Below are 27139 nucleotides of genomic sequence, written 5' to 3'. Positions count from 1 at the left end.
ATAAATCAGAGTATCAGATGCATTTGTTCACTGAATACACTTACTTTCCAAAGTTTTTCTGAAGCAAGACATTGTATTTTTATTAAGATCCATTGTTATTTTTATTGTCATTGCTGTTACCCATATCACTCACTAGTAAAATGAAGCACAGAAATTGGATGGGCAAAGAAAACACTCTGATCAGGGGGAAAGTGCCAATTTTAAATATGCTGTTGTATCTACAGACTTACTTGACATTACAAATACACATTGTTTCTATAAATTGAAAACTATTTTAAACCAGTGAAGAAGATATTTCTTCATCAAGGAAGTTACGCTTTTCAGAGAACTGTGGCTTATAATGTGTGGACAATGAAGGGAAAAGTACTTATTTCTGTGAATTGTTAATTTCCTGGTGGTTCTGCTCTAACATTAATGCTCTGCAGGTATTGCTTACAAGGAAGCTTATGGTACAAAGAATATGTATTAAAATATATAATATATATTGAAAAGTTTGCTTTTAATACAAAATTCCTTTTTAACTAATTCCTGCACTGTTACAGGAATATAGTAAGGCACCTGAAGCCATAAAAACATTTATGAGCTCCCACAGAACTTAATAATGGACAAATTGATGTGTCTCAAAATACACCAAAAAAATTGGACTGAGAAGTTACATGCCAGGTTTCCACTTGGAAAAAACTAAATAGTGATTCCTACTACTACAAAATATTGAAAATGAAGGTTCAAAATGGAAATGTTGACCAACTATTTACTTCACCGAAGCTAGCTAGACATATAAATGCTTTCAGACACTCTGTAAAAATCTGCAGCTTTCTTTGATAAACTCTGCTTCCATAACAAAAAATGAAAAACCACCTCACCCAGCTTTTCAGATCCATACAGAAATTCCTATCTTGCAAATTTCCTGACTTCCCAAAATAGTCTGGAAGCAGGAATTATTGTTAAGACATCAGTGAAGATGTGTTACAAGAAGTGCTACAAAAGCATGAATTACACTATTTACTTTTTTTTTTTTTTAAAGATCATCCTATGAAGAAGTCATCAAAGCCAAAATATAATTGCAAAGTTAGTATTCTCTTTTTCAGGGCAAATTGAAGGAATTTATTTCAGATTATCTATCCAACACAAGCTGGGGAAACAGTAGTCTAATCAAATCAAATCAAGCATGGTCTATATTATGGTTTAGCTAAAGCCAGTGTATCTGGCACTTCCAGAAATAAATCAGATATCTGGGTACAGTAATTTCTGTAGAGCAGTAGGCCAAGGCCAAACATGAAATGAAACTCATCATTAATGTAAAATCCTTAAGTCAATGATGCTCTTGAGTATTTTTTCACTAGATCCTTTCATCAGGGAATCAAATAGCTTATTTGTGATTCATGTTTTTGCCTTTTCTGGGAGCAGTTCCCAGTATAATAATCTTCGCCGACGGGACCAGATCACAGTCTTCAGGAGCATGTTCCAGATTTAGCCCCGTGATTCAAGCTCCCACCTACTTTTTAAGGGGAAAACCCTTCTCTGTGGAACTATTAACCTGACATATTCTCCAGTCTAGACTAATAATTATGTTAAGAATTAAGTGAGTCCATTATCCACATGGAAAGGGTGGAGGTTTTGATAAACCTGTAATAATAGGCGTCAGACTAGTCACCAAGGATTGTTCTTACTTGCCTTCTTATAAAAGGGAACTTTAGGCTCATTCAAGAATTCTGCTTCCATTGGGACTGACAGACTGTGTTTATTTCCATCAAAGGCAAGGGACTGCCCTGTAGTGCCTATAAAATGGAAAATGGAATATTGTTCAACAAAGGTTGACCTGCTCCTGTAGATTTTTGTCAACGCTGCTTTTGTTCAGAATGGGAAGCTGTGTTCCTCTTATTGTACCATTCCAATTCTTCTCATTGCAGTATTCTACTGGACACATTCATTTAATATATCCTATGCTTCGAAAAAAAAAAAAAGAAAAAAAAAAAACCACAAGCAAAACACGTGTTGAGAACTGGAAAGAAACTGGTGACCCTTCGCAGAAGCAAAAAGTAATGTAGAATTCACAGGGCGACAGCCGCTCATGCCCCGTCTCAGGAGCCGTTCTGCCCGGGAGGGAGCAGCACGGGAAGGGATCCAGCCCCGGCAGGAATCCGCCGCTCCGCGGGAGCAGGGGCTGTGCCCTCGGGTGCCCTCTAGTGGCGCCCGGAGCACGCGCGGTCCGTACGGTCGCTTTGGCAGCCGCCACCATCACCGCACGTCCGGGAGCCACGAGCGTGAGCGTAAATCCTTCTGCCAACCTCCCTGAGTCTATCCGGAACTCTTAAATTTATTTTTTCTTTTTATTTTCTTTTTTTTTCCCAATTCAAGAGTGTTAACCAAAATATCTAGCTCTACAGAAAACTCTTTATCCCGTTTTGAAACAGACGAGAAGAAAACAGATTTTTCAAGCACTCTTCAGACAAAAGAAAGTAAACTACACAGAGCGCTATTATAAAATATCTGAATAATGTGCTTGCATTTTCCTTTCAAATATCTCAAAGAATTGCAAGAGATTGAGAAGTATTTTCATCACCGTTTGTCATCAGCATTTGTCACAGAGGGAAAATAAATGAAGAAACTAAAATGCAGCTGTTTTATTTCTTACAAGCAATGCTCTTACTGAAAAGATAAATAAAATATTTCAGGAAATCCCACTTCTACATGCTGTTTTTCATACCACCCTTAAAAACAGAATATTTGAACTGATTGCTTTTGTATTAATTCAGGACTTTGACATTTCTAAATAGCTGCACACAAATGTCTAATGAAAGATAAATGTATGATCTCTTTGAAAAAATATCGATGATATCTAACTTTGCAGAGTTACGTCAGAAGTAAGAACAGTTGCCTCCACTAATAGTATAAATTCCTGTCATAAATGAACACTACAGAATGAAGCATGGTCAGTTTCATACACAGACATATACAAAGGTCCCAGCACGAAGACCACTCAACTATCAGTCTTTAGCTATCACATTCGGCTTTCTTTCAATAAAAAATAATATCTTTTACATAAAACTTCAAGCCTATTAAAATAAAGTATTATTAGAAACAGCAATTTGTATGGTATGTTTCACTCCTATGCAGCAAGTTCCAGAAGATGACTATGCTTAAAATCACTATTCAATTTATAATGTTTTTGTAATAAAAAAGCTTGACAATTCAAAGTAATGTTTTTTTTTTCTCTTCTGTTCTCTGAAGTGACTAACAGGAAATAGCAGCTTTAAGAGACTGAACCCTTTTGGGGAACAGAGATGCCAAACACAGATACAAAGATAGAATAAAAACAGTAAGATTCAGTTAAAAAAAAAGCAAAGATCACCCCAAAGCTCTTGTAGATCCCCTAATGCAGTAACATAAAAAATGGACATCACTGAGACAAAGAAGGGTAGAAACAATCAGGAAAGAAGATCTAGCCACAGGGTTTTGTTTTCCTGTAGATGAGAAACAGCGTGCTACAGTCCCTACAGAAGCACAGTAACTGGTGTATTGGGAACATCCAACCCATCCATTCTACAGCCCAGAGGACCGAGTTTATGTTACACAATCTAACCCTTCCCAGCAGCATTAGCCTGGACTCTTTCTGGAGTACTGCCTCTCATCACTTTCAGCATTGCACTCAGGTTTGAGAAAGTGATGCTTGCCACAGCACGCTGTTTGTATGTAAGCCCCAGTGATCGAGGAACAAACCTTCCCACAAATCACTACACGCTGCTAGTAAAGATAAGCTCACTGAGAATGCAGAACAACTGCTTGCAGCCTGACAGAGCTAAACTAGATGGTACCATTCGTTGAGGTTACCTCTGAGGAAGGGCAGAGTAAGGGCTGTGGCCACAACGCCAGGCAGGCTGGCAACATAACCAGAGCACTGCACCGCCTCCTTTTGTCAAGCACATCATACACCTATCTGTTAATAAATAACAAAGGCTGTTACCATTTGGCCTTAACAGGCTTTGCCAGTTTTAACTTGAAGTGAAATTGGACTCCTTTTAAATAAGGTCGTGCTGCAACACAGAGATATTTCATTATTAATGTATTTTTCAAAGCTATATGGTTCTCCTATTGCAATTGCTGAAGTTATGATTTAAGGATTTTTTTTTTTTATTTTCCTTTTCAAGAGCAAGCTTTATTCATTCAGTTCCTAGGTAAACTTGACTGCTCAAGAAAAATCGTTTTGCTTGCCCTCCCAGTACAAATACTCTACTACTGATTCTGTCACCTCTGAAAGTTAGCAAAGAAAGCTACTGGCCTGTGATTTGCAAAGTCTCTTGCCTGCCATAAGCTTTGCAGGTGTAAGCACTGCTCTCCTGCAGGCTCTGTCCCTCATTTGTGAAGCAGAGATAATAGCTACTCCTTGCTTTCTGCACAATAGCTATGAGAAGTCAAGCACAATAGCTATGAGAAGTCAAGCACAATAGCTATGAGAAGTCAAACACAATAAACCCTTGGGAACAGTGGGGTCATAAGAAGAGTAAAGCAGCAAAGGTGAAAAGTCAGGACATCTTTATTTTCCTGGCAGAGCCCTGCTCTCAGAACAGTAAGGCAAACAGGCAAATGACCCTGGTATAACAACAGGTAGGGTTGGTTGCAAGTAAGATGCATTTGGCCTGTTGCTTTTAACTGGTATTGTTTCTGTTGCTGGCTTTGTAGGACACTGTGATCAAGTAATTATTGTTTCCTTGGTTGCCAACTATTTTTCTTTTATTAGTAATACCGACCTTTGTTTATTCTTCTTCCTCCCATGGGAAATTTCAACACATCTCCAGAAGGGACGTCGTATGACTCTCATTTATAATAGGATCCCTCCCCTTCTTCCCAGGCAAGGCTCTCTCTCTTTTTTTTTTCCCCCTCTATATTTGTAGAGAGGAACACCAAGTCAAATCTCTGCTGTGTTCACATTCATGTGATCTGAACAAGATGAACAGATCAGCAGTCCTCACACATTTGCCTAGGAGACGTACAGCTGAAGAGAATTCATCTCAGACACCATTCCATTTGAACCATTTAACATTCATTCTGACAACATTAGCAACAGACCATAAAGAAAAGTACTGTATATATATGTATATAGTATATATATATTTTTGTGGCTTTTTTTTTCTTCCGTTCATGCAGTGAATGTTTTCAGAGATTTTGCACCCCTCATTTCTCGGTTCTTTTGCTCTTAATTTCCTACTTGCTTTCCCACCACCCTCTTTCCTTTCTCACCAAGGCATGCATTTTACTATCCCCAATATTGCTCACTCACAGCCCGTATCTTGGTGTGGTTTTGTCTGCTTTAGTTACCTCTCCACCCCCCCACCACACACCTGATGACCATCTATGTGGTTGATTTTGCTTTCTTATCATGAGCTACTACCTTTTGTCCTAGAAAATCCTTTTCTTTCACTAGGTCATCATGTACTTCTGTCATTCTCATTTGTAGCCCCCAGCTCTACTACTGGCAGCTCCTGCTGATGACAGATGTCTCACAATCAGCTGCAAGCCTGCTCTTGGCTCCGAGCCTGAGGGAAGCTCCAGACTTTTGCTCACATTTTCTCTTTGCAACAGCACTTTTGTACAGATGCAGCAAAGTCACCTTTTCCTGAAGTACAGCTTCTTAGAGAATTCCAGGTCTCTCTGCACCACCAAGACTAAATACCTGTAAAAACAGTCTGAGAAAAATTGCAGACAATGCTGTCCAGCAGGGTGAGGAAGCATGGATGGCATTTTGCCCTGGAAGTCCTGTTTTGAGCAGTCAGAGCATGTCAGTGCATTATTTCATTGCCTAATATACACAGCAGGAGCTCCAGAATTGAGTGTGCAGATGAACCTTCAACATACCAAACTGAGGCTGCATGCATCCGCTCCCACCATCTAGTGCAATACTTTCATCTCTTCCCATGACTCCTGTGCCATTCAACCTCAGTATTATCTTCCCCTACTAATTTCTTCTACTTACCTTTGGCAAGTCATAAAGAATACATAATTGTCCAACATGGAGCTAAATGAAGAGAATCTAGGATGTGCTAAGTCATCAAGCAACTAGCAGGAAAGTCTATGTATTCAGATTAACTAGATATTCCAATGCTATACACATTTAGATTGGCCTGGTGCCTGTCTATGAGGTGCTGGCAGCCAAACACCACAGTCCTGTAGTGTGCAAGAAAATGTCTTAAGGGGATGTACAAATGTCTGTACAGATCCAATATATAAAGTAATCGTATCAACTTTTGGCCTTTTTGCCCTCTGTGCTCTGGAGCAAAAAAACCAACACCAAAGGACTTGCTAACTCAGCTCTATGTGATGTTACCGCATTGGCAAGTAGCACTTTCCAATAAAAAGTCTGTGAACTAAGAGAGCGGCTGCTGAGAACTGGATGCCCATGTGACCCTCTTTTGGCAAGAGCTTTAATTTTCAGCAGACTGCAGCCTCAATAGCAGAGAGAGTTCTAGAACACATCATCAGATATCACAGAAACAGAACAGTTCAGGCTGGAAGGGACCTTTGGAGGTCAGCTTGTCCAATCTGCCCTTGAACACAAGCAGGGCCACCTAGAGCATGCTGCCCAGGACCAGGCCCGGAATATCTCCAGGTATGAATACTCTAAAACCTTCTGGGACAACCTGTGCTGGGTCATCCTCGCAGTAAAAAACGTATTTATGTTCAAACAGAACATACCATATTTCAGTTTTTATTTTAGACTTGAGACATCCAAAAATAACCCAGTTCACCCAGTTTGAGACCACTCCAAATGAAATCAAATTGATGTTTGAGAGATTTGCTTCAACAGCAAAACCAAGATTTTATTCTAGCTGAAATGTTATTGTAGGTTTGTTCACTGTTTCATTTATACAACCATGTTCTGCCACTCTTATTCACAATCAGCAGTACCTGCCTTTTAAAAGTGGTGTTTGACACAGTAGGTCTTCAAATATTTTAATGTTGTATGGACAACTTTTTCTTCTTCCATTAGCTGCTTCCCCATCTGCAAAAACTAGACACAAAGCAAAATGCAGAGAACTGTCCAAATGCAAATATACCACCACACTACACGTTGCAATGATTTAAACAATACAAGCACATGTTTCATCCTTCAAAAAAGTTGGTAATAATGCAGGTAAGGCATAAAGAAGAAATGTGCTTTCCATTCCACATTTCCCTTGTTTCCCACATTACTGAGATTATATCCTGAGACTTCTTAAAGCCACAATTAGCATCTAAGATAGAAACGTGAAAACAACTTTACCAAACTTGCACACCAACACAAAACACTGTCAATGACCAGAAACCACACAGACATTGATGCCAGGTATATCTCTGGAATAGTACATCTAGGCAGTAGATAATCCATGCATTTAGAAGCTGGTTTTGTTCTAACACAGTGCCATCTTAGACTTAAATGAACCAAACCCATCGTGAAATCAGTGCCCAGCTGTTCCAAATACTGCTGAGATCAGAGTTATGGTTACAGCTGTATGGCAGATCATCATCAGGGACAAGTCAGCCAGATTCTTCATGAAAACACCTGCAAAATTGCTATAATTGCAATTTAAAACTTATCAAATAATCTGCAGAAAACTACTACTAATATAATTTAGGAATAAAACGTAAGGACCAATACTAGAGGAAAATAACATGTGCCACAGTATTTTTGGTCTTCCAAGAAAGAATGAAGAGACATTCAAATGAAAACTCCCAGAAGAACAGACTTCAAAATGTCTATTTCCTCCTCAGTATTTTATTACTCTTCAGATCACTGGGGGAAATGTCTACAAGTACAGGCTCTCAGCTTTTGTCACTGTAGTGAGATTTTTCTCAAACAGTTTCATAAGTAAAATTTCTGTTAAAACGAAACTGTACAATAAAATTGCATCATGCCCCAAAACTTTATTCCTTCAACTTTTGACCTAACAAGTCAGGGAAATTAATTAGCAAATCAACTTGCAAAACAAACCACTACTTTTGTGAATACAGGAGGCAGAAACTGGCACTCAGAACACTTCCTGTTAAACTGGCTTGCTCATGTCTTATATTTTTTAACTAAACATAACTGATATTTTCTGCCCACTCTAATATGTACAAGTTTTAAAGTTCATCAATTTGCATGGTGATTAGAAGAAAAAAAAAAAGAAAATAAAAGAAAAAGGCTTAATCTGATCTTTTTTTGATAACATTTTAACAGAATAGCTGTAAACATTAAATAATGCTTCAGGGTCAATTCCCATTAATTGTGGCAGCATTGATTTAATTTTAAAGTGTAGGTGGGCTGCTTTTCCCATACTTGTAACCCTATTTTTATCATAAACAAGTTGCTTCTTGACTACTTAAAAAAAAAAAAATCACTCCCAGTCATTTTCATACAAAAAAAAAAAAAAGTGGTAGCACTAGAGATATTAGTCTGTTTAAAGAAATAAGCAGGAAAAAACCCCAGGAAAAATCATGGTTACAGATAAAATATGCAAAACATTCTGGACATAAAATTTCCACAGCTAGTATTTAATCCAAATACTTTCTTTCAGGATTAAACATAATTTAGGAACTCATCAAATACACATGCTAACTAGGAGTCACCAAGCCAAGAGGAAGTGTTGTACAAGAAGGCGTGGCTGTCGACCTGTTCAAGCCAAGGTGTCTGAGTCAGCACCACAAAGGTGGCATCTTCATCTATTCAGGAGCCAAAAACTGGGAGTCCTCTCCCGAGGGCAGCGCCTACAGTAGCCTTTGAAGAACAGAACACGGCTGAGTCCTTTTGAAACGCAGCTGCTGTGGGAGGGGAAATGTTATACAACACCCATGCAGTTACAGCACCTGCCAAGTTTTGTGATCCAGCTCTCAGGGTTAGCCCTGTCTCTTTTCTCATGATTATGTAAAAAAATTCAAAACTAGTCTGTTGAATAGACTTAAATCCAGAGCAACTTGCTCCCCCACTTCCAGAGTACCACTGACATTAGGTTACAACATGTTGCCTCCTGCCTCTGAACATTCATTTTCTATTTTGTGAAATGTGTGAGGACAAAGAGGGGAACTTTGCCTCTAGCTCCCTTCTCACCTTCCTCCAGCCTAGACATTGGCCTGGTGATTAACATACGGTCATGGGAAGGAAGAGACACTGATATGAATGAGGACACACCTGAATCCCATTTTCCTGCTTGTCCAACTAGTCTAACCACTATGGCAACCACTGAATCATCAGCAACCTGGTTTTGAATAACAGTGTTCCCTTGCTACTCTGGTTTGTTTTGTTCGTGGTTTTTGGGGTTTTTTTAAAGGCATTGTCCCAGTATTCACATTGGATCAGTCCCTCATGAGGCTTAGATGACACCTCAACTCATTGGTGATTAGCTTAAATCCCTAGTCACACACTGTAATTGCTATGAAATCCTTGAGATAAATAACAACATGCCTACAGAGTTAAAGTAGCTCTTGATTATGAAGCTGCTCGGGAAGGTTGGTTTAACTTTTTTTTTGCCAAACTTTGATATATCAAGTCATAGCTCCATATATACATAATTATATGTGATCATAAATGTGCATGCATTATATGGTATCAATGATACGGAGAAAAAATACTGAGAGAAAGGTGCATTACTATTAATCACTATGGCTGCAGATCAGTGCCTCAAGTTTTGACCAGAACTTAAATTCACCACTTCTAATAGAATTCAAGAGCTTTTGTGAAGGACCTAAATAGACTAGGCACTGCAAACAAAGCATATAAATGAACATTCCTTTCCCTTCTTCCACGTAGACAGAAAAAAAAAATAGTCCAAATGTTAAAAAAGTGGTTAGTGGGCTTACAAAAAACAAAAAATAATGTCTTCTGACATTGATAATTACTTTTTAAATTCCCACATTGATCATAATTTGGCAATTTTATTTATTTGCTAGAACTAAATCCACATAGGAAAGAAACCAGATATTGTTTTAAATTAATTTGAATATTGTATATACACATACTAGTCCTGATTACTCAAGCTGTGCCTTTTTGCATATTCAAATTACAAAACACTCTCAACAGCATTCTGTACAGTATTGTTCATTTCCAAGGACATGATTATCATCTGAACATATGGAAAAGAAGAAAATAGTTATTTTACCTAATAACTATACTCATGTATACAATCTACTCAAGTTTCCTTTATAGGTACAATGTGAAAACTCCTTCCATTTATTTAATTTCTCACTTTTCAGTGCTTCCTCCACATTCTTTCAATTAAAGTGTTTTCCCCTTTTAACAGTGCTTTGAAGCAGAGCTTTAGTGACTTATTCTCTCAAGTTTTAGAAAGGAATATTTCTCTTTCTGCCAATTGTTCCATGCTCCTGCCATGCCTTCCTCACAGCTGTTCTGCCAGTCTCCCGGGTGCTTCATCTCTCTACCTCTGCAGCTTAGCAGCTCGGAACTCCACAGAGCTGCTCAAAGAGAAACAAAGCACCTGACAGAAAACATAGAAGCACAACAAGCAGTTCCAGCATCAGGTACAAAAATATCGTTAAAAAGTGACTAAGTGATACAACTTCTACTCCTGTACAGCTTCTGTGATCTACGTGACATGAATCCCAGCGCTGACTCAAAACAAAAAATAAAAATTAAGACCTCCCCAACCTGTATTCGTGGTTTCTGACCTTGTAATAACCCCTGGCTGAAACAGCTACTTTGAAAGAACCAATACACTTTTAAACCACCATTTTTTTCCCCCTTCAGCTCTTCTGTGCTACTTATGCCCGCCTACTATTGTGAGGCAGACTATACCAGATGACAGCAAATTACATACCAAACACTTTATCCTATTATGCTCTTGCTTTCTTCCCCTGTTTACCCTCCAGAGCTCTTCTGTTTTAGACCTATTGCCAAGATCTCACATCCAGCTGTGCCACACTAGCACAACCCAAAATAATCCACCTTTAATCTCCCAAGATCCCTCTTGACCCAGCTACTGACAGAAGTGGTGGTGCAAGTGAGAGCAGGTACAATCTGGAGATTATAAGAACATAGTATGTCCATGGAGCTACCCCCAAATGCCTATGGGTTGAGAGATTTCATGTGATGACAGTAGCCAAGGTAAAGAAGGGTGAGGTGTTCCAATTATGCTACCATTTGGCTGTCAAATAAGGTATTTTCCAACTCCAAGGCAACCGTTTTAAGAAGCAAATTATGTACTTTAATATACTGAAATAAATTAAAATGGAAAAAAAATGCAAAAACACAGGAGTGCATGGAAATTCAGTATGTCTTGCAAACTGGGAATAAAACATGTACTTACATGGGATTAAAAACTCAAAAATTATAATATTTAATAAAAAATTTGCATTGCTTTAATCAAATATTGAAAATTTTGAACGGAAACTGACAAGGGAAATTACCATCTTCTGTTTTAATTAACTGAAAACAAGAAATTAAATTATGTAATTAAACAAAGTTTTTAAATTAAGTATTTACTAAAAAGTTCCTTTTAGTAAATTCCATATCAATTGTAATTATATCTGAGTGGAAAAGAACACCTAAATATTAATATTCTACTACTATCAAGCTATGAAACATAAGGTGATATAATTAAAAAAAAAGAAAGAAAAAAAACAACAAAAGCAACAACAAAAGCCTAGCAATCAAACAACTACCAAACTTTTAAGTATAAAGAAATCATAGCTAAAAATGTTCTACTAAATTTGTATCTATTAGGAATACTAGGAATGTATTTTTAAGTGGACAAGGGGCTTTTTCTAGAAGTACTAGAATTTAGTCCTCATAAATAACAAAGTAAATAGACTAATGACTTTAAGCTATTACAGGTATTAAAAATCTTGTGTTCTTATTAATTTGGAAACTTAAAAAAAATGAGATGGAACAATGCAATAATGGTTTGGGGAAAATTATTGAATTAATCTATATAATTCCTTAATTCTACACAGTATATAATAATTAATTGTTCTCACAAAATATAGCATATTTGTTTTCATAACTCTGATGAGTCAATATTACTGAACAAGAATAAAACAACGATAAACATAGGTCCAGGTTATAGTGACTTACCAAGGAAAAAACTTGGTTTATGATAAATATTCAAAAACTCATTTACATTTATAAGTGACTGTAAAAAATCAATTCTGCTCCTTCCTCCCTGCTGCATTTCAGTTCAGATTTGGTACATCCACTATGATACGTAGTACTAAAATAAATATGATTCGTTTCTTATCCAGAACTTGACGCACTGTGTGCATTTAAAAGCTCCAGTACACACCTGTAGACAAGTTGCTGCAGGAAAAGTGCCAGCTAGAAACTCACCTACCCAGTCAGGGGCTAAAAGGTTTGATTATCAACTTCCTTAGTTACCTGTTGCATGAGCTTCCCCAGGGTTAGGGACAAAAAGGAGTGCCCAGGGCCTGCGGCACTGGAATTCCTGCCGTGAAGGTTTCACTGTGTCCATTACTGTGCTGCTATTTGCACAGTGACCTGTCAGAAAGATGCTTCCATTTTATTTATTTTTGGTACTACACAGACTGAACTTCAAAATAAGAAAGTCTTGCTTTGAGAAAAAGAAGGCAAAACAATCAAATTAATTAGAAAAAAAAAAGACCTTTAACTGAGATTGGATTTTGTCCAGTGGCTAAAGGAATGATTGGCAAGCTTAGTAAAAGTACTTCGAAAAAGTGCAGACCTATTAAAAAAAAAAAACCAAAAAAACACCAAAAAAACCCACAAATTGTGAAAGATATCAAGGAGCTAAAAATTGCAGTTCAAAGTAAAGAATGAGGTTAACTATCTATAGATTGCACCAGTTTACTGAAATAAAAAATAACACCAGGTCCAAATTTTGTCATAGCAGAAACGGCTAACAATTGCATGGCAGAACTGGGATAAGAAACATCTTACACAGATGCCCACAGAACCTCGGAGTTCATACTCTCTGCCTGACCTGGATACCACTGAGTTCATCCTCCCCTATGCCTACACACCCGTCGCTAACAATTGATAAAACTTTCTGGTTGTTTGCGACCCCTCTGACTTTCGTCGCTCTTTCCCACCAATGAGCATTTATTAATCTCAGGTGATTGTTTCCTTTCAAGGGTGGGTGTTCACAGCGGTGCAACAGAGGATTCAAAAATTCTTTCTCACAATTCAGCGGGGGCTCTAAGTGGTTTTCGCAACTTCCGTAACTTGCAATGATAATTCGCTCTGTTCCCCATACTAAAATTACGGGGGGGAAAAAAAGAAAAAAAAATATCAATGTTTGAGAGCACTTTCAGTTAAAGCAAACACAGCAGCTCTCTCTGAGGCGACCCCTGGACCGGCGAGCTCTCCGCCGCCGCTGCCCAGGGCCCGCTCCCACCGCCGCCCGCCATTGGCTGCCGAGTGGCGCCGAGCGCGCTCGTGCTGCTCCAGCGCGGCGCCGGAGGCGGCGGGGAGGGGAGCGAAGGGCTCGAGCACGGCGCGGTGCATTGTGGGGCGGGAGAGGAGAGTCACTGCTCAGCCAGGGCCGCCATCTTGGCTGCGTCCGGACTCGCTCCCGCTCCCGCGGCCTGTTCCTTCTCCTCGCAGCGCAAAGCGGTGAAAAGGGGGAAGACCAAAGGCCCGCCCGGGCGGTGCTGATGCACGCAGAGCATCCTCGCACCTCTCCGGGGCGTCGCTAGTAAAGGGGGCGGGGGTGGTCGAGCAGTCGCCGGTGCGGCCTCTCCTCTCCCGGGATGGGTCGGTCCCGCAGCCGGAGCTCATCCCGCTCCAAGCACACCAAGAGCTCCAAGCACAACAAGAAGAACCGGAGTCGATCGCGGTCCCGCTCCCGAGAAAAGGAGCGGGCAAGGAAGCGCTCCAAGTCCCGGGAGAGCAAGCGGAACCGGCGCCGGGAGTCCCGCTCCCGCTCGCGCTCTAACACGGCCCCCTCCTCCCGGCGCGACCGGGACCGGGACCGTGACCGTGCCTCCTCCCCCCCCGACCGTATCGACATCTTCGGCCGCACGGTGAGCAAGCGCAGCAGCCTGGACGAGAAACAGAAGCGGGAGGAGGAGGAGAAAAAAGCGGAGTTCGAGCGGCAGCGGAAAATGTGAGCCCCGGGCCTGCACTGGGGACGAGGGGGGTGGTGATGGAGGGGAGAAGAAGGGAAGTGCTCGGTGCCTCTCTCTCCGCGCGTTCTTCCGTGGGTTAGGGCAGCCTGCGGCCGAGTACAGGCGTTCGGGCCCTCGCTGAGGCCTGACCGGTGCCTGTTTTCCCGCCATCCGCCCCGTTCTCAAAGCTCGGCTCCCTCAGGTGCGTTAGGAGCCGCCCACTCGGAGTGCGGGCCCCCCGCACGCCTCCTCCCTCTCGGCCGGCTCTGCCCGCTTCCCGTCCGCTGGTCTCTCCCTCCTGCGCTGCTCCTAAACTTCCCTCTGCGGCGGAGGCCTCGGCGCCCCTGAGGCTTTGTGCTGCGCTGCCACACGCCCGCCCCTCCCCTCCGTGGCGTGGAGGTTCTTACGCGTTGAGCGGAGGCATCCGGAGTTGCTCGAGTGAAGGTTTCAAGAAACACTGTGCAGCTGCTGTATTTAACACTGGGGGATTACTTTATTGCCAGATGGGACGGTGAGATCCGGTGACTTGTTTCACTTGAAACCTTGCCCCTTTTTCAATTTATGTTATGGGGAGTATGGTTATTAAGTCTGCAGATAAAAATACTATTTTAATAAACGATGGGGTGCATTAATATGTTTAGTAGCATCTAAAGTTTTAAAATAGACCTTTTTGCAGCAGAGAGAAGAATGGTTTGTAATGAGGTGATTCTTCTTCTTTGAATACTACCCTTGCTCATTGGACCACCTAAAAAAAAAGGCAGGAAAAGCGCTTGTTTGTATATATGAAGCCAAGTGGTGCTGTTAATTCTCAGGTGGAGCTTTACTTAAGCCATATCATTCCCAGGAAATACTAGTTGTCATTATCGGGCTTGGTGAGGCCAAGCTGTCACTTTCATTTCCATTTGAAGATAATCACCTTCGCTAAGTTCAGAGTTTTGACAGTCAAAAACTTCCACAGTAACACAAACATGTGAAAATTGACATATTTTGACATACTCATCATAGTTTTGTGGTTTCGAGTTTTATTCAGTGCCTAAGAAAAATATTCTGTGCATATCTACAATGAACAACCGGAATGTGCTTAAAAATTTGAGAATAGAATGAATAGTTTGTTCTAGTACTTAGGAGCTGGTTTAGTTCAAATGTAAGTAAATTTTCTATGTAAGTTAGCTTTGAAGTTTTAAAAAGCTCATTAAGCTTTTAGAAGGAATATGGTATTTCAGCAATACTTGCTACAGAATAGTAGACATTTGAAGAAGAATCAATATTAGAGAAGATTGGGCATGGCATTTTGCTACAGTACACTTTAAATTTTAAAAAGAAAAAGCAATAAAACAAGAGTAGACAAATATGGTACTTTAGTAAGTCATCTGTAAATTGTGTTACATATGTTAGTACAGATTCATGTTAGATAACGTAAGCATTTCCTTTCTGACTGAATAAATTAGTGGACAGGCCGTAGATAGGAACTGACTTTCTTCTCATGTCTTGTTCAAATCTCAATACACAGCCTAACTTCAGCCCTTTCCTATAGTGCTCATTTCCTTGCCTTGCAAATATGACTTCTTTCCCCTCAGAAATGTGGTAAAATGTAAATGGTTTGTTTTCTGCAGACGTCATACAATTAGTCTTTAAGAACCAAATAGGTCATACCAAAAATACTTTTTTACATTAATGACTTATCCGTTGCTCTGGAATCATAACTCAGTAGGCCAGGAAAATAAAATGATAAAATACTGTAAGTTCATGTGATTAAAAAAAAAAAATAGTTGGTATGCTACAGAATAAATCATTGACATTTATGTCTGTGTTTATAATTTTATTTTCTTAGTAAGGTCTAAGCCATTGTGATATTGTCTGTGAGTCTAAAAATACATTTGATTAGTTTAATTAAGTTTTAATGGAGTTTGTTGGAGTGAAAGGAGTGTGCAGGCACAGTGGTGGATTTGAGTGCATCATCAGTTGCTGAGAATATTTGAAAATCTGTTTCAGACACAAGTGTCATGGTATTTTTGTAACTATGCACTATCTTTATTCAATTAGCTAACTTTTTTTCTGGATTTCCTGATGTTAAACGTAAAGCTATGATAGTTTAATAAAACATGAGAATATGAACTTAATTCTCTAGAACTCTGGCCTCTTAAGCAGTATTGGTTCAGGATGGTGAGAATACTTGCTGCTGAATAAGAAAGAATGAAACCTTTTAAAATAAAATCATATTTAGTATGTAAAAAGTGTTTAAATATTTGTCCACAAAGGGTTGTAGCTTGGCAGAGAGATACTGACAGAGGAGGGTTGATGCATTTTTCTGGGAGTGGTATAGGTTTTTTGTTTGCCTTATGTTGCTTTGCAGTTTTTTCTCTGAAAAAAAAATCACCTCAAGATATTTTGTGTCCATTTTGAAAAAATGAATTCTGGTCTAATGTGCCCCCAGCTAAATTTGCTATCTCTTGAGGATTGTAAGACTAAAATTGGTCTTCTCTGGCCAAATGATTGATTTGAGGATTCCAAAATTTTCTACTGAAGGAGATCCACTTAGTTCAGTACACTTTTTTTTGAAAAGATGACACATGACATGGGGAAGTTGGGAGCCTCTTGCCTTTGTATTTCCTATGGTTATCTAGATAAGTAATACATACTTCACATCTATTGCATATATGCAAGTTGTTCCTTGGGTCATCTAAAAGCTGGTAAATTATGTAACTTTTTTTTGTTTATTAGTTGGTTTTTGGATAAAATAGATTAGGAAAGATTTTCCAAATGAGATAAGAAAATGAAAACAATCTGAAAAATGACAGAATATTAAGATACTCGAATGGTAGCTGTTCTTCTGAATCCTGGATTTGTGTTGCTGACAGGCCAGAAGAAATGAAGTTTCATGAGATTGTTCTGTACTTCATGGAATATTGAAAACAAAAGTTTAATATCAAGTTTAAAACCAAGAGTCTTATCCCCAAAGCCCATAGTAATTCCAGATAAATAGTACTACGTGAGATATAGAAAAATCACTGTTCATCTTTGGATGTGTAATTGCCATGTTGTGATTACTACCTGGATATTTTTTTCTGTATTTGGTAATTAGCCTGTAATTAACACCTGGTGTTTTTGTATCCTTTTTAATGAAAAGTTGAAACAGTGCTCAGGCTAAGTGATAATGCTGCTGCTAAACAAAAATAAAGACAATACATTTGAATATATTTCCAAAATTCAGAACAGGAAAAGCTGCAGTTTCCAGGGATTTATTTAGTGCTTGGTTTTGGTATAATTTATTTTGGACTATTATGGTAGAAACAGAGTCCTGCAGTAAAAAATTTTTAGAGATTATTGAAATTTGCTAAGGTAAATTGTTGGATAACTAGGTTACAGGTAAAATATTTAAATCACAAATTTTATTGCTTCTGTCTTCTCTTTTAAGGTACTGGAGATAGTTTGGTGCCTCTAGGGTGGTAGCTTTAAGGCAAGATTTTACAGGATGTTATTGTTGTATGTGTCTTAAAATTGAGGTTATATAAACTCCTGAAGGCTGAATGATGCTCAAAGTTGGGTGGGCTTTGGATTTTTTGTAGTAGGGGGGCATGGTGTTGTAGTTGTTCCGTTTGGGTTGGGTTTTTTTCCTCTTTCTTCCCCCCTAATTGTGGTCAATAAGTAGTATGATAAGTTGCCTTCAATTTAATTTGTTGGTATATAGAAAGATGCTAAATATGGAATGGTCTGAATGGATTACCAGTGATAGGGACACTGCCTGAATATTCACTTTCTTTAAATGTACGGCAAAATATTCTTTAAATATATAACCTATGTGTGAAAGTTCTTCAGTAGCATAGCTGATGGTGTTTGTTTCAGTGCCAACATTATGGATTAAAGATGTAATCCTCATGTTTGCATTTTGCAGTCGTCAACAAGAAATTGAAGAGAAACTCATAGAGGAAGAAACTGCTCGAAGGGTGGAAGAACTTGTAGCTAAACGCGTAGAGGAAGAGTTGGAGAAAAGAAAGGATGAGATTGAGCGAGAGGTTCTCCGCAGGGTGGAGGAGGCTAAGCGCATCATGGAAAAACAGTTGCTCGAAGAACTCGAGCGACAGCGACAAGCTGAACTTGCAGCACAAAAAGCCAGAGAGGTAACGCTCGGTCGTTTGGAAAGTAGAGACAGTCCATGGCAAAACTTTCAGTGTCGGTTTGTGCCTCCTGTTGGGTTCAGAAAGAAATGGAATACAGCAAATCTAATTCCCTTCTCATATAAACTTGCATTGCTGCGAAACTTAATTTCTAGCCTATTCAGAGGAGCTCACTGATATTTAAACAGTTACTCTCCTAAAACCTGAACAAGGATACTTGATTCGTAATGGAACTGACCTACATATTTTAGAATTGTTTGAAACTTTTGCCATGGCTGCAGGATTTAACAGCAGTCCTTTCATTTTGGGGAAGGGTGTTTAAAAAAATGTAATTATGTATCCTTCATTTGTTTCATTTTGTTTACCTAGACTGTAAGAGGCTTTTGCCTTCAGCCAGGCAAAAAGCAGGGTCCAGCAGTGCGCTGCAGTACCTGTCTTTAACAAATAGGTTTCTTATTCTTCATTTAAAATGAACATTTTCCTTGAGCATACATTGGACTAATTGTGGGACTTCGAGCATAAGCCCATCCACGTCTTCACGAAGGATCTCTGTCCAAATCATTATATCCATTTTTAATAACTACTAACAACTCCTTTTTTTCTCCCTAGAAGTTATAAAAGAGCAGGTTGCCCTTGTCTGAAGTCAAGCTGAACGTGTGACTTGGGTCTTTTTTTGTTGTTTTGTTTTGTTTTTTTAATCAGCAGCTGGAACAGAAGCTGAAAATGTCTTTCTGTGAGACAGTAATTTGCTACTAAAGGCTTTGATGCCTGCCTGCACCAATCATTCCAGGATCCAGAAATTCCAAGACAAACTTCAAACTGTAGAGGGAATTTGTGCTAAATAGTTCTAAGTGTCAAATGCTTTTTTCACTCTCTACGTCCTACACAGTGTATTTTAAATTAGTATTTTGATTGGCTTAAGAAAGCAGAGACAGTAGCAATGCAGCTTTCCCCTTCATACTAGATGTGACTTGTCAGTCACATAGTATCAAATTAAATGGAAACAAATGGAATGCTGAGTTACAATAAATAATAAAAAGAATAAATAAATTATACTTCTTCTGCAAATTCAGACTTTAATATCAAACAGCTTAAGTTGAATTTACATGTTCATAGTCAGCAAATTCTTCATATTTAGAGGTTTTCATTTGATCTTGGATGACTTGTTTTTTTTAAAAAAAAAGTATTTTTGGTATTGTCATCATGTGGAGAAGTCCCACCAGTTCCTTGTAATGCAGAATGAACCTCCATGCCTGGAGTGAAGTGTGCTAGCTAGTAGCTGGTTACTAGTCATAGTAAGAAGTTTTCATATGCTTGCTTTGTTCATATTAACTTTTTTTTCTTACACAGACACAAACCTCTGGCTAACTTTAAATCCTCCAAATATAAAAATAATTTGGATATATATTATGTGAACTGAAACAATTCAAAATTTTTCACGCAGTCTTCATATTTGAGTTGCATAACAAGAGTTCCATAAAATTCACCAAGAAAACAACAATTACAGGGCTTTATTTCCTGATCTGCCTTCCCTGGACTCCTGAATTCCAAGTTCATACTGCAGACAGTTTCAGCTGTCTTAAAATTGTCAAAATACTGAATGTTAAGTCCATTCTCCCCATGAAAGAAGCCCATAGCTCCATGAAGTATGGATTACCATTTGTATTTTTCACTAACAGTAAATGTATTTTTCTTATTAATTGTTTGCCTTAGGAATGATTTACATATTTTTGTTCCTTCTTACCATAAACATCTGCATTCCTCAGCTCAGCCTTCCTTGTATGTTGTTTCTTTATAAATGGTTGAGCTGCTGATGCAGGTATTGCCAAGCTAACAGTACAAATCATTTTAAAGAGGAAGCTGGCGCGTATGGCAGCCGAGGAGCACACTCTGCAGGACACTGGACAAGACAGTAAATATTCAACTTTTAATGCTGATTAAAGGAGTATAGGTAAAGAATACGTAGGTATACTTAATTGGTGAGACAAACTATTCACTTTATTTATATTTTCTATATTACTTTTTAATTTGGTAAATACTATCCAGTTTTTGTAGTTGTCCTTGTTGATTTGTGTGATATTAAAATTCTAGTAATAAATTGTCAGGATTCTATGATTAGGGAGGGTTTAGTTGGTTGCTGTTTGGACTGGGCGGGATGATTTAAATTGAGTGCTAGAAACCAGTTTTAGTGGCTGCACAGTTTACCGTTGTGAGGCAAAATAGGTGGCTGTAAAGCTGCCACTTTAAGTCAGTTCACAAAAGAATTCTCAGAAAGTTTAGTGAACATGCAGAAATGAATATTTTACTTTACTAACATCTTGCCCTGTCCTCCCCTTTAGGAAGAAGAGCGTGCAAAGCGTGAGGAACTAGAGCGAATACTAGAAGAGAATAATCGAAAAATTGCAGAAGCACAAGCTAAACTGGTATGTGAAGGTGTAGTTAACTGTTCTGTAGGGAAATGCAGGTATCTCTGCCAGATATGCAACACAATTAAAATAAATTGACCTTTTCTAGAATTTAACTTACATGTTGCTGGTTCCATCAGCAATGTTGCTCTCCTTTCCCTGAGCATAAAAGCTGTAACACTACTGCACTTAGCAGTAACACTAGGCTGATAAAATAGTTTGGATACAGTTAATTTAGAGGGGAGATGGCTGCCTTCAGAATTTTATAAAGTACATTTTAACTATATCTCGTGTGGCAGGTTAAAGTAAGTTTGCAAACACGTTCAGCTTTGTGTGACTATGATGTTTTGTTGAGTGCGACAAGTAAAAACTAGATTTGATCCTGGTATAATGTTGATGTAGAAGTGCTGAAAGGGACTTTCAACATAAGCTTAAGATATGTAAGCTAGGAAAGTCTAACTAACGTTGGTCTCCAAGCCTTTTTAAATCAGGTGCTTGCCACATGGAAACATTCAATATGATTAGATGATTCTAATCAATTGATGTTAAGACAAACTAAGCAGCTTCTAAATCTTGATTGAACTCTGTCAGTTTCAATTGCCCAAGTAATTACACCTCTTTCGTATAAAAATGAGGCTTCTAAAATCTTTTTGCTTGAACTACATCTGCTGTAGATTTCTTTGTTTTACCTTTTACTCTACATCTTATGGTGGAAACGGGACAAATGGAAAATTTAAAGAATTGACGGATGTAATGAACTAAATAAGCACCTTAAAAAGACCACTGAGAGAGCTGTAAAGAACCATAGGTCAATGTAAGGATTGACCAGTTGCAAATCAAGTGAAGATGGTTTTGGATTAGGAGGGGTTTTTGGATATGTTTTGGAGCAGGGAGACTTCGGCCTGAAGGTATGTGACTTCATGTGTGTATGTTACTTCAGCTTACATATGACAAGTGCTGGGACAATTTCTGTACATATCTAATGTCTGTGTTGTAATGTAATAAAATTGTAATGCGTTGTTTGCAAAACACTGCTGAAAAATTCTGAAAAATACTGCATGTAAGCACTCCAGATTTTGATACATTAGCTGTAGCTCAGTGTTTGTTCTAAGCTTAATTCAAATAACCATTTTATAAATGGTTTCACTGAAACCAGCTATGGCACCTAGCTCAGACAGAACTGCTTACATACTTATGCAGGATTCAACCTGTTTGGAAGTTAATATGGACTTGTAAATTGCTTTTATGACTACAGAATATACTGGCCTAAATTTTACCATTTTCCTATATAGGCTGAAGAACAATTGAAAATTGTTGAAGAACAAAGAAAGATTCATGAGGAGAGGATGAAACTAGAACAAGAGAGACAGCGTCAGCAAAAGGAAGAGCAAAAAATTATCCTGGGCAAAGGAAAGTCTAGGCCAAAACTGTCCTTCTCCCTAAAAAGCCAGGATTAAATTTCAACTCTGAACTCCTAAAAGAAAAAAAGAAACAAACAAAAACAACAAAAAAGGAAAACAAACAAAAACTTTGTATGGTAGCTTCATGTTGAAGTGTTTTTTGTTTTTTTTTTCTTTCTCTCAGATTTTTTTGTCTTTTTTGAAAGTTGGAAAGTTAGCTTGTTCTAATAGGGGCTGTGCTCTGCAATTCTTATTTTTTTAAACTTCCATTAAGTTAAACCCTTATCAGATCATCGATGCCTTTTAGAGGGTAATCTGTTTTCTTCAGTTTTGTTTCTGTATTGGTGGTTGGAATCAGCTCATGTCACTTTATGAACTGTGGGTGATCTGATAAGGTTTTACTGACTTACTCATCAGAGTTTGACTCTGATAATTGACAGAACTTTTTACTGGGTATTGCTGACTTTTAATATTTTTATTTTAAAGTCAGTAAATACATGAGTAAATTGCCATAGTATTACTGGACCTCTGTGGTTTATTGTTAATCAGTGTCCTATGATACTGTCCAGTTGTTGCGCTTGATGTTCCTGATACAGGTAAGGAAATAGTTTGTCATTTCTGCTATGAATACATAGAGAGAGTTCAGTATTGTCTCTGTTAGATTTGTTTTTATTACATTGACAGCATTCAACCAGCGTTCCCCGTTGTGTAAATAAACCAATTTGCTGAATAAAGTGAAAGTCTTAAATTCATATGTTTAAGTAAATTTTTTTAGTACACTTCTATAAACATCTATTAATAAGAGTGACAATTCACATTATTAAATTCAAGACTATAGTGATATTTTTAAAATTTTTTGCTTTAAACTATTGTGGCTTCTACTTAAAATGCAAAATCACACACAGTAAAAAAACCCTGCAGTTGTGAATGTTATTGATGGCTGCTGCTGTTTTTATGAATGTTGTTCTTTTTTTTTTTCTGACAGAGACTTATTTCAGCTGTAGTATCATGTTTAAATGGCTGTTTGGCTTACTGCACCCAGACCGATACTTCCGATATTTAAACCCCTTCAGTTCACCTCATAATATAATATATTGTATAAGTTAAGGTCATTACCATATAATGAATCTGATGGATCCTGAAGGATTTAAAAATGGAAGTTTTTTCTCCCAAAGGACTGGACTGGCTAGTATATTTGAACGGAAAAACAGAAAGTGAGATTCTGTCTAAATATATTATTTTAGCCAGAAAGCAACTGTTATACAGATCTTGAATATTATCCATTTATATATACAGGTTTTATTTTGAAAAATGAAACTACAGATTGAAAACTATATATATTAAGTCCCCCTTTTTGTACGTAATTCCTCTACCAAAACCTAGATTACTATCGCTCGTCCAGTTCTAAAACTTCATTTTTCCTGTCAGCGTGCAACATCTGTAGTAACCATAAAATGAAAGTTACCAGTAGTTGCCTGAGCATTTGAATGTCACTGGACAAAGTTGGAAATAATTCCTGATATTCCCAAAGGGTCTGTTTCTGTAGATTTAGCAAACTAAATGTGGGAGCAAGTTGAATGTGCCACTGAAGGCAATATTCAACAAGCTTTGTATGAAACGGGGGCTTGGGGACAGACTGATGTGTATTGCTTTGTCCAGTATGTCAAGAAAATGTGAAGATGGTAAAATACCTACACTAACTGTACTTAAATTTGTCTATATATTGTATGACAAAAGAAGGTTGAAAGTTGCTTAATGCATAAAAACAAAAGCTGAAGCCAAATAAATCATGTACATGACCTGTTGGCAGGAGCAGGCTGTATTTAAAGATCAACTGATACCTGTATTTCTAAAACAGAAAACATGCCCTGTTCCCTTATGAGAAACAAGCTATTAAAAGTCGATACTCAAAACAGACCTATGCAGTTTTGTTTCCTCTTCTAAAATCAAGAAGCTAAGTAATTGTACATGCAGCTGTGGTATCAAGCATTTTGTTCTGCATCACATAATTTGCTGCTAAATAGCAACATTTGTTCTCTGCATTTAACATTGTGTAGGCTTAGATGTTACCAGGTTATTTACAGTCCCACCTCTAGGACTATCTTGTGGACAAAATGCCATTCCTAATGAGGCTGACCCTTCTGCCATTCCACATTTCACTACCTGTCTCTATTTCCCCTGCCCTCAAAAAGGAAAGGAAAATCAGCTAGTTGATTTGGTTTGGTTTGATTTGATTTCCTCTGTTGGGGTAGGAGTTCAGCTGGTGGAATCTGCTTTCTCTTTGCTGTCCTAAGGCATTCTTCTCTGTGTCTTAGATCTTTGTAGACCTGGTGTGGTTGAATGTTGCATTGCTGCAGGGTTTTCTTTTTAAAATTATTGTAGAACTTCAGAGACACTGTTGATTTCTAGAAAAATAAAGATGCATATAGTTTGGAAAGGGGGCAAGTTGACATTTGATGGTAAGAATTTGGGATATTCTTGTATTCCATTAAGACTGCATTAAATGGGTATGAAAAGCATGCAGGAACATAGACTGACATGTAGTGTTTAAACTGTGAGCTCCCTGCATGTCTGCATAGAGAAAATGCTGTTGGTGATTGTGTTCAGTGTTCATTTTTTATTTCATTACAGTTTGAAGTTTGAACTTCAGATTTTGGTTAGACAGGTTTTGGGTTGTTCTAGTGTTTTGTGTGTCATTGACCACCCCAGGGAGGCAGGTAGGCATTTTTGTTGCCACCTACCTTGAGCAGTATTTATTTCCCTTATACAGTAATAGAAGAGGTCTTAGTTTTCCCAAACTTGTATATAAATGTCCTGGATAATTATTTTAAAATGAAACAGTGCATCTCTCTGGCAAAGGTGGGAGCATCGAAGGCCTTAGAACAGCATGTGCAACATATGCCCTTATTTTGGTCATTTGCTAAACTGCCCTTTGAACTTCACTTATCATTGTTTTTCCAAGCCCAAGTGGAAAGCTGATTCCTAAGAAATGTTTTGGAGGGATGATGTCCTTGCAGCTTAGTGAAGCAGAGACTATTACGTTAGTGAGATGTCTAAACTGACAAGCAACTGCATGCATATATAATATACATTATATAATCTCACTGGAGTAGCAATACTTCATCCATTCCTATCTTGTCTTGAAAAAGGATTTACCTTTGATGTCTCCATTTCTCTTAAGCTATATGCTAGCTCATACACCTCGCCCTTCCTATTGTCCTTCCTGACCTGCAGCTGATATCCCCCTCCTTGCAGTGCTATTAACATGCTCTCAGGATTGAGTTTCTGCCATTTTCGCATGTACACAAATATGGAGATCTTGGTTCTTCACTTTTAACTGCATGCAGTATTTCATTAAACATTTTCAGAGCATTTGGAGTTTTGGCTCTGTCATTGCAAGGTCTCAACTTGGTACAAGTGAGGCTAAATTCAAGTCAATAAACACCTTCCAGGTTGCATTACAGAGGGGATTTATTTCAGGAGAGAACTGTGGAGCTGCCAGTGTGCCTAAGGCTCATTCCAAGGCAGGAGGATATGGTTGCAGTGCCCAGGTTGGTATGGTTTCAGACTGATGGGCCAGTCTAGCAGGAGCTGAACCATGACTTTCATGCACCTCTGTTCCGTTCTCATGCTGGTACCGCCTCAGGGTTATCCTCCTCTTTCTATCCCACCCTTGTGTTAGCCCACTGAGTTTCTGTTGACATTTCCATACTAAACAACCTCGTACTTAAAATCATCTTCCATGGACTGACACTTAGAATCGGGTTTTGCTAGCTCAGCATCAGCTCTGCTCAAAAGGACATAGATCCCCTTTGACAATAAAAGGCCAGTTGTGTAGCAGAAGCTTGAGCCCAGGTAATTTTTCCGACCCCTCATATCACAGACCACAGAATAATGTAAATAATTTTGTTTTCAGAGCGGTACAGAGAATCAGCATAGGTCAAGTCAAACAGAATTAAAATGTGTGGTTTGGATGTATGAATGTCTTCTCTGATTTTTATCACAAGGCTGCTTGAATTCTATGGCTGTATCTGGGAGATGCCAAGCTCATTTTCTAAGAAGCTGTGGTTGACCAAAACTATAGTTGTAAAACAGACCTGAAGAAGGCAAATCAACATATAGATGTGTACTTACTCTACCAAAAGTGCAGAAAATGCATTGTTGCAGTGTGAATGGTGTATTAAGACCTGTTTCATGCATCTGGCACACTTGGCCTTTTGTACAAACGAAAAACAATCCGTTTAAGTCAATAAGCATCAGTCATGATAATTTCTGTTTATTGAATTTACTGAATTTATCAGTAATTGTACACATCGAGTTACATATTTTCAACTTTCAAATCTGGTACATTTTCATGTAATGATGGTGACTTTCCTCTTCAAAAATTTCGTGTTTAGGCTGATGGTTAAAAAAGAATCACAGATTGTGGGCCCAATCCTGATCCCATTCAGGTTAGCTGCCCTTCATTATAGATTTTGTAGTACCAGAGCTGTAAGTACTTGTATCTTTGTATACAAAATGTTGTATTCCAAGTACAATAATTGTATCTATATAATTACTGCCGACATCACTGTTGGAAAGAAGGTGAAAGTTGTTATTCAGCGATAAACGGGATTTTTAAAGCCAGTGTGAGGTACAGGAAATAAAGATTTAAGCGGTACGAACAGCAAAGTCCCAGTTTTTCAGTGAGGGCAGGGATAGGCAGTTCTCACCTGCTCACTGGCAGCGCCCATCCGTCCATGTGCGCATCCCTCCCTCCCCGTCCGCCGAGCCGGGCCGCCCGGGCGCTGGGGGACCGCGGCAGGATTTCCCCCAGAAGCCTGTTCCCTGCGGGTTCGTCTGTCAGGAAACCGCGTTCCTTGCGAAACTCGAAATGTCTGCCGGGACCTCCTCCTGAAATAGCCCCCAGAGAAGCGGCGGCCGAAGCCGATTTCTAACTTCCGAAAATTCGTCGGCTTTTTTGCTTTGAAACCCCCGTGCCCAGCCTTTACTCTCACGTTTCTCCCGTGTCCGAGGCGCTTGTCGGAAGCGAGACGGAAAGGTCGGAGGGCGATGCAGCGGGCGCAGGGGTCGGGACCGGGGAAGGATTGCGGTGGCAGCGCGGTTGCCCAGGGGCTCCGCGCCGCCGCATCCCCTCCGAGCGCCGCCCGGCCCCGGCCCCCGCCTCCTG

General features: G+C 38.9%; 1 protein-coding gene across 2 annotated transcripts; it reads left to right on the top strand.

Moving 5' to 3' along the window:
- Positions 1-11816: 11816 nt before the first annotated feature.
- Positions 11817-22721, top strand: ARGLU1 (arginine and glutamate rich 1). Of its 2 annotated transcripts, XM_062487823.1 has the most exons (4): positions 11827-14048; positions 17942-18167; positions 20504-20587; positions 21862-22721. In XM_062487823.1, the coding sequence occupies exons 1-4, from the start codon at positions 13693-13695 to the stop codon at positions 22024-22026; spliced, it is 831 nt and encodes a 276-aa protein (XP_062343807.1). In that variant the 5' UTR covers positions 11827-13692; the 3' UTR covers positions 22027-22721. The 2 variants fall into 2 exon arrangements, 1 of the variants encoding a protein (XP_062343807.1); XR_009932978.1 differs by lacking the exon at positions 21862-22721 and having other exon boundaries at positions 11817-14048; positions 17942-20076.
- Positions 22722-27139: the final 4418 nt, after the last annotated feature.

Source organism: Cinclus cinclus, chromosome 2 (genome assembly GCF_963662255.1).
Source record: "Cinclus cinclus chromosome 2, bCinCin1.1, whole genome shotgun sequence".
Lineage (NCBI taxonomy): Eukaryota > Metazoa > Chordata > Aves > Passeriformes > Cinclidae > Cinclus > Cinclus cinclus.
The sequence above is the reverse complement of the archived record's forward strand: the minus strand, read 5'-3'. Positions and strand labels throughout refer to the sequence as shown.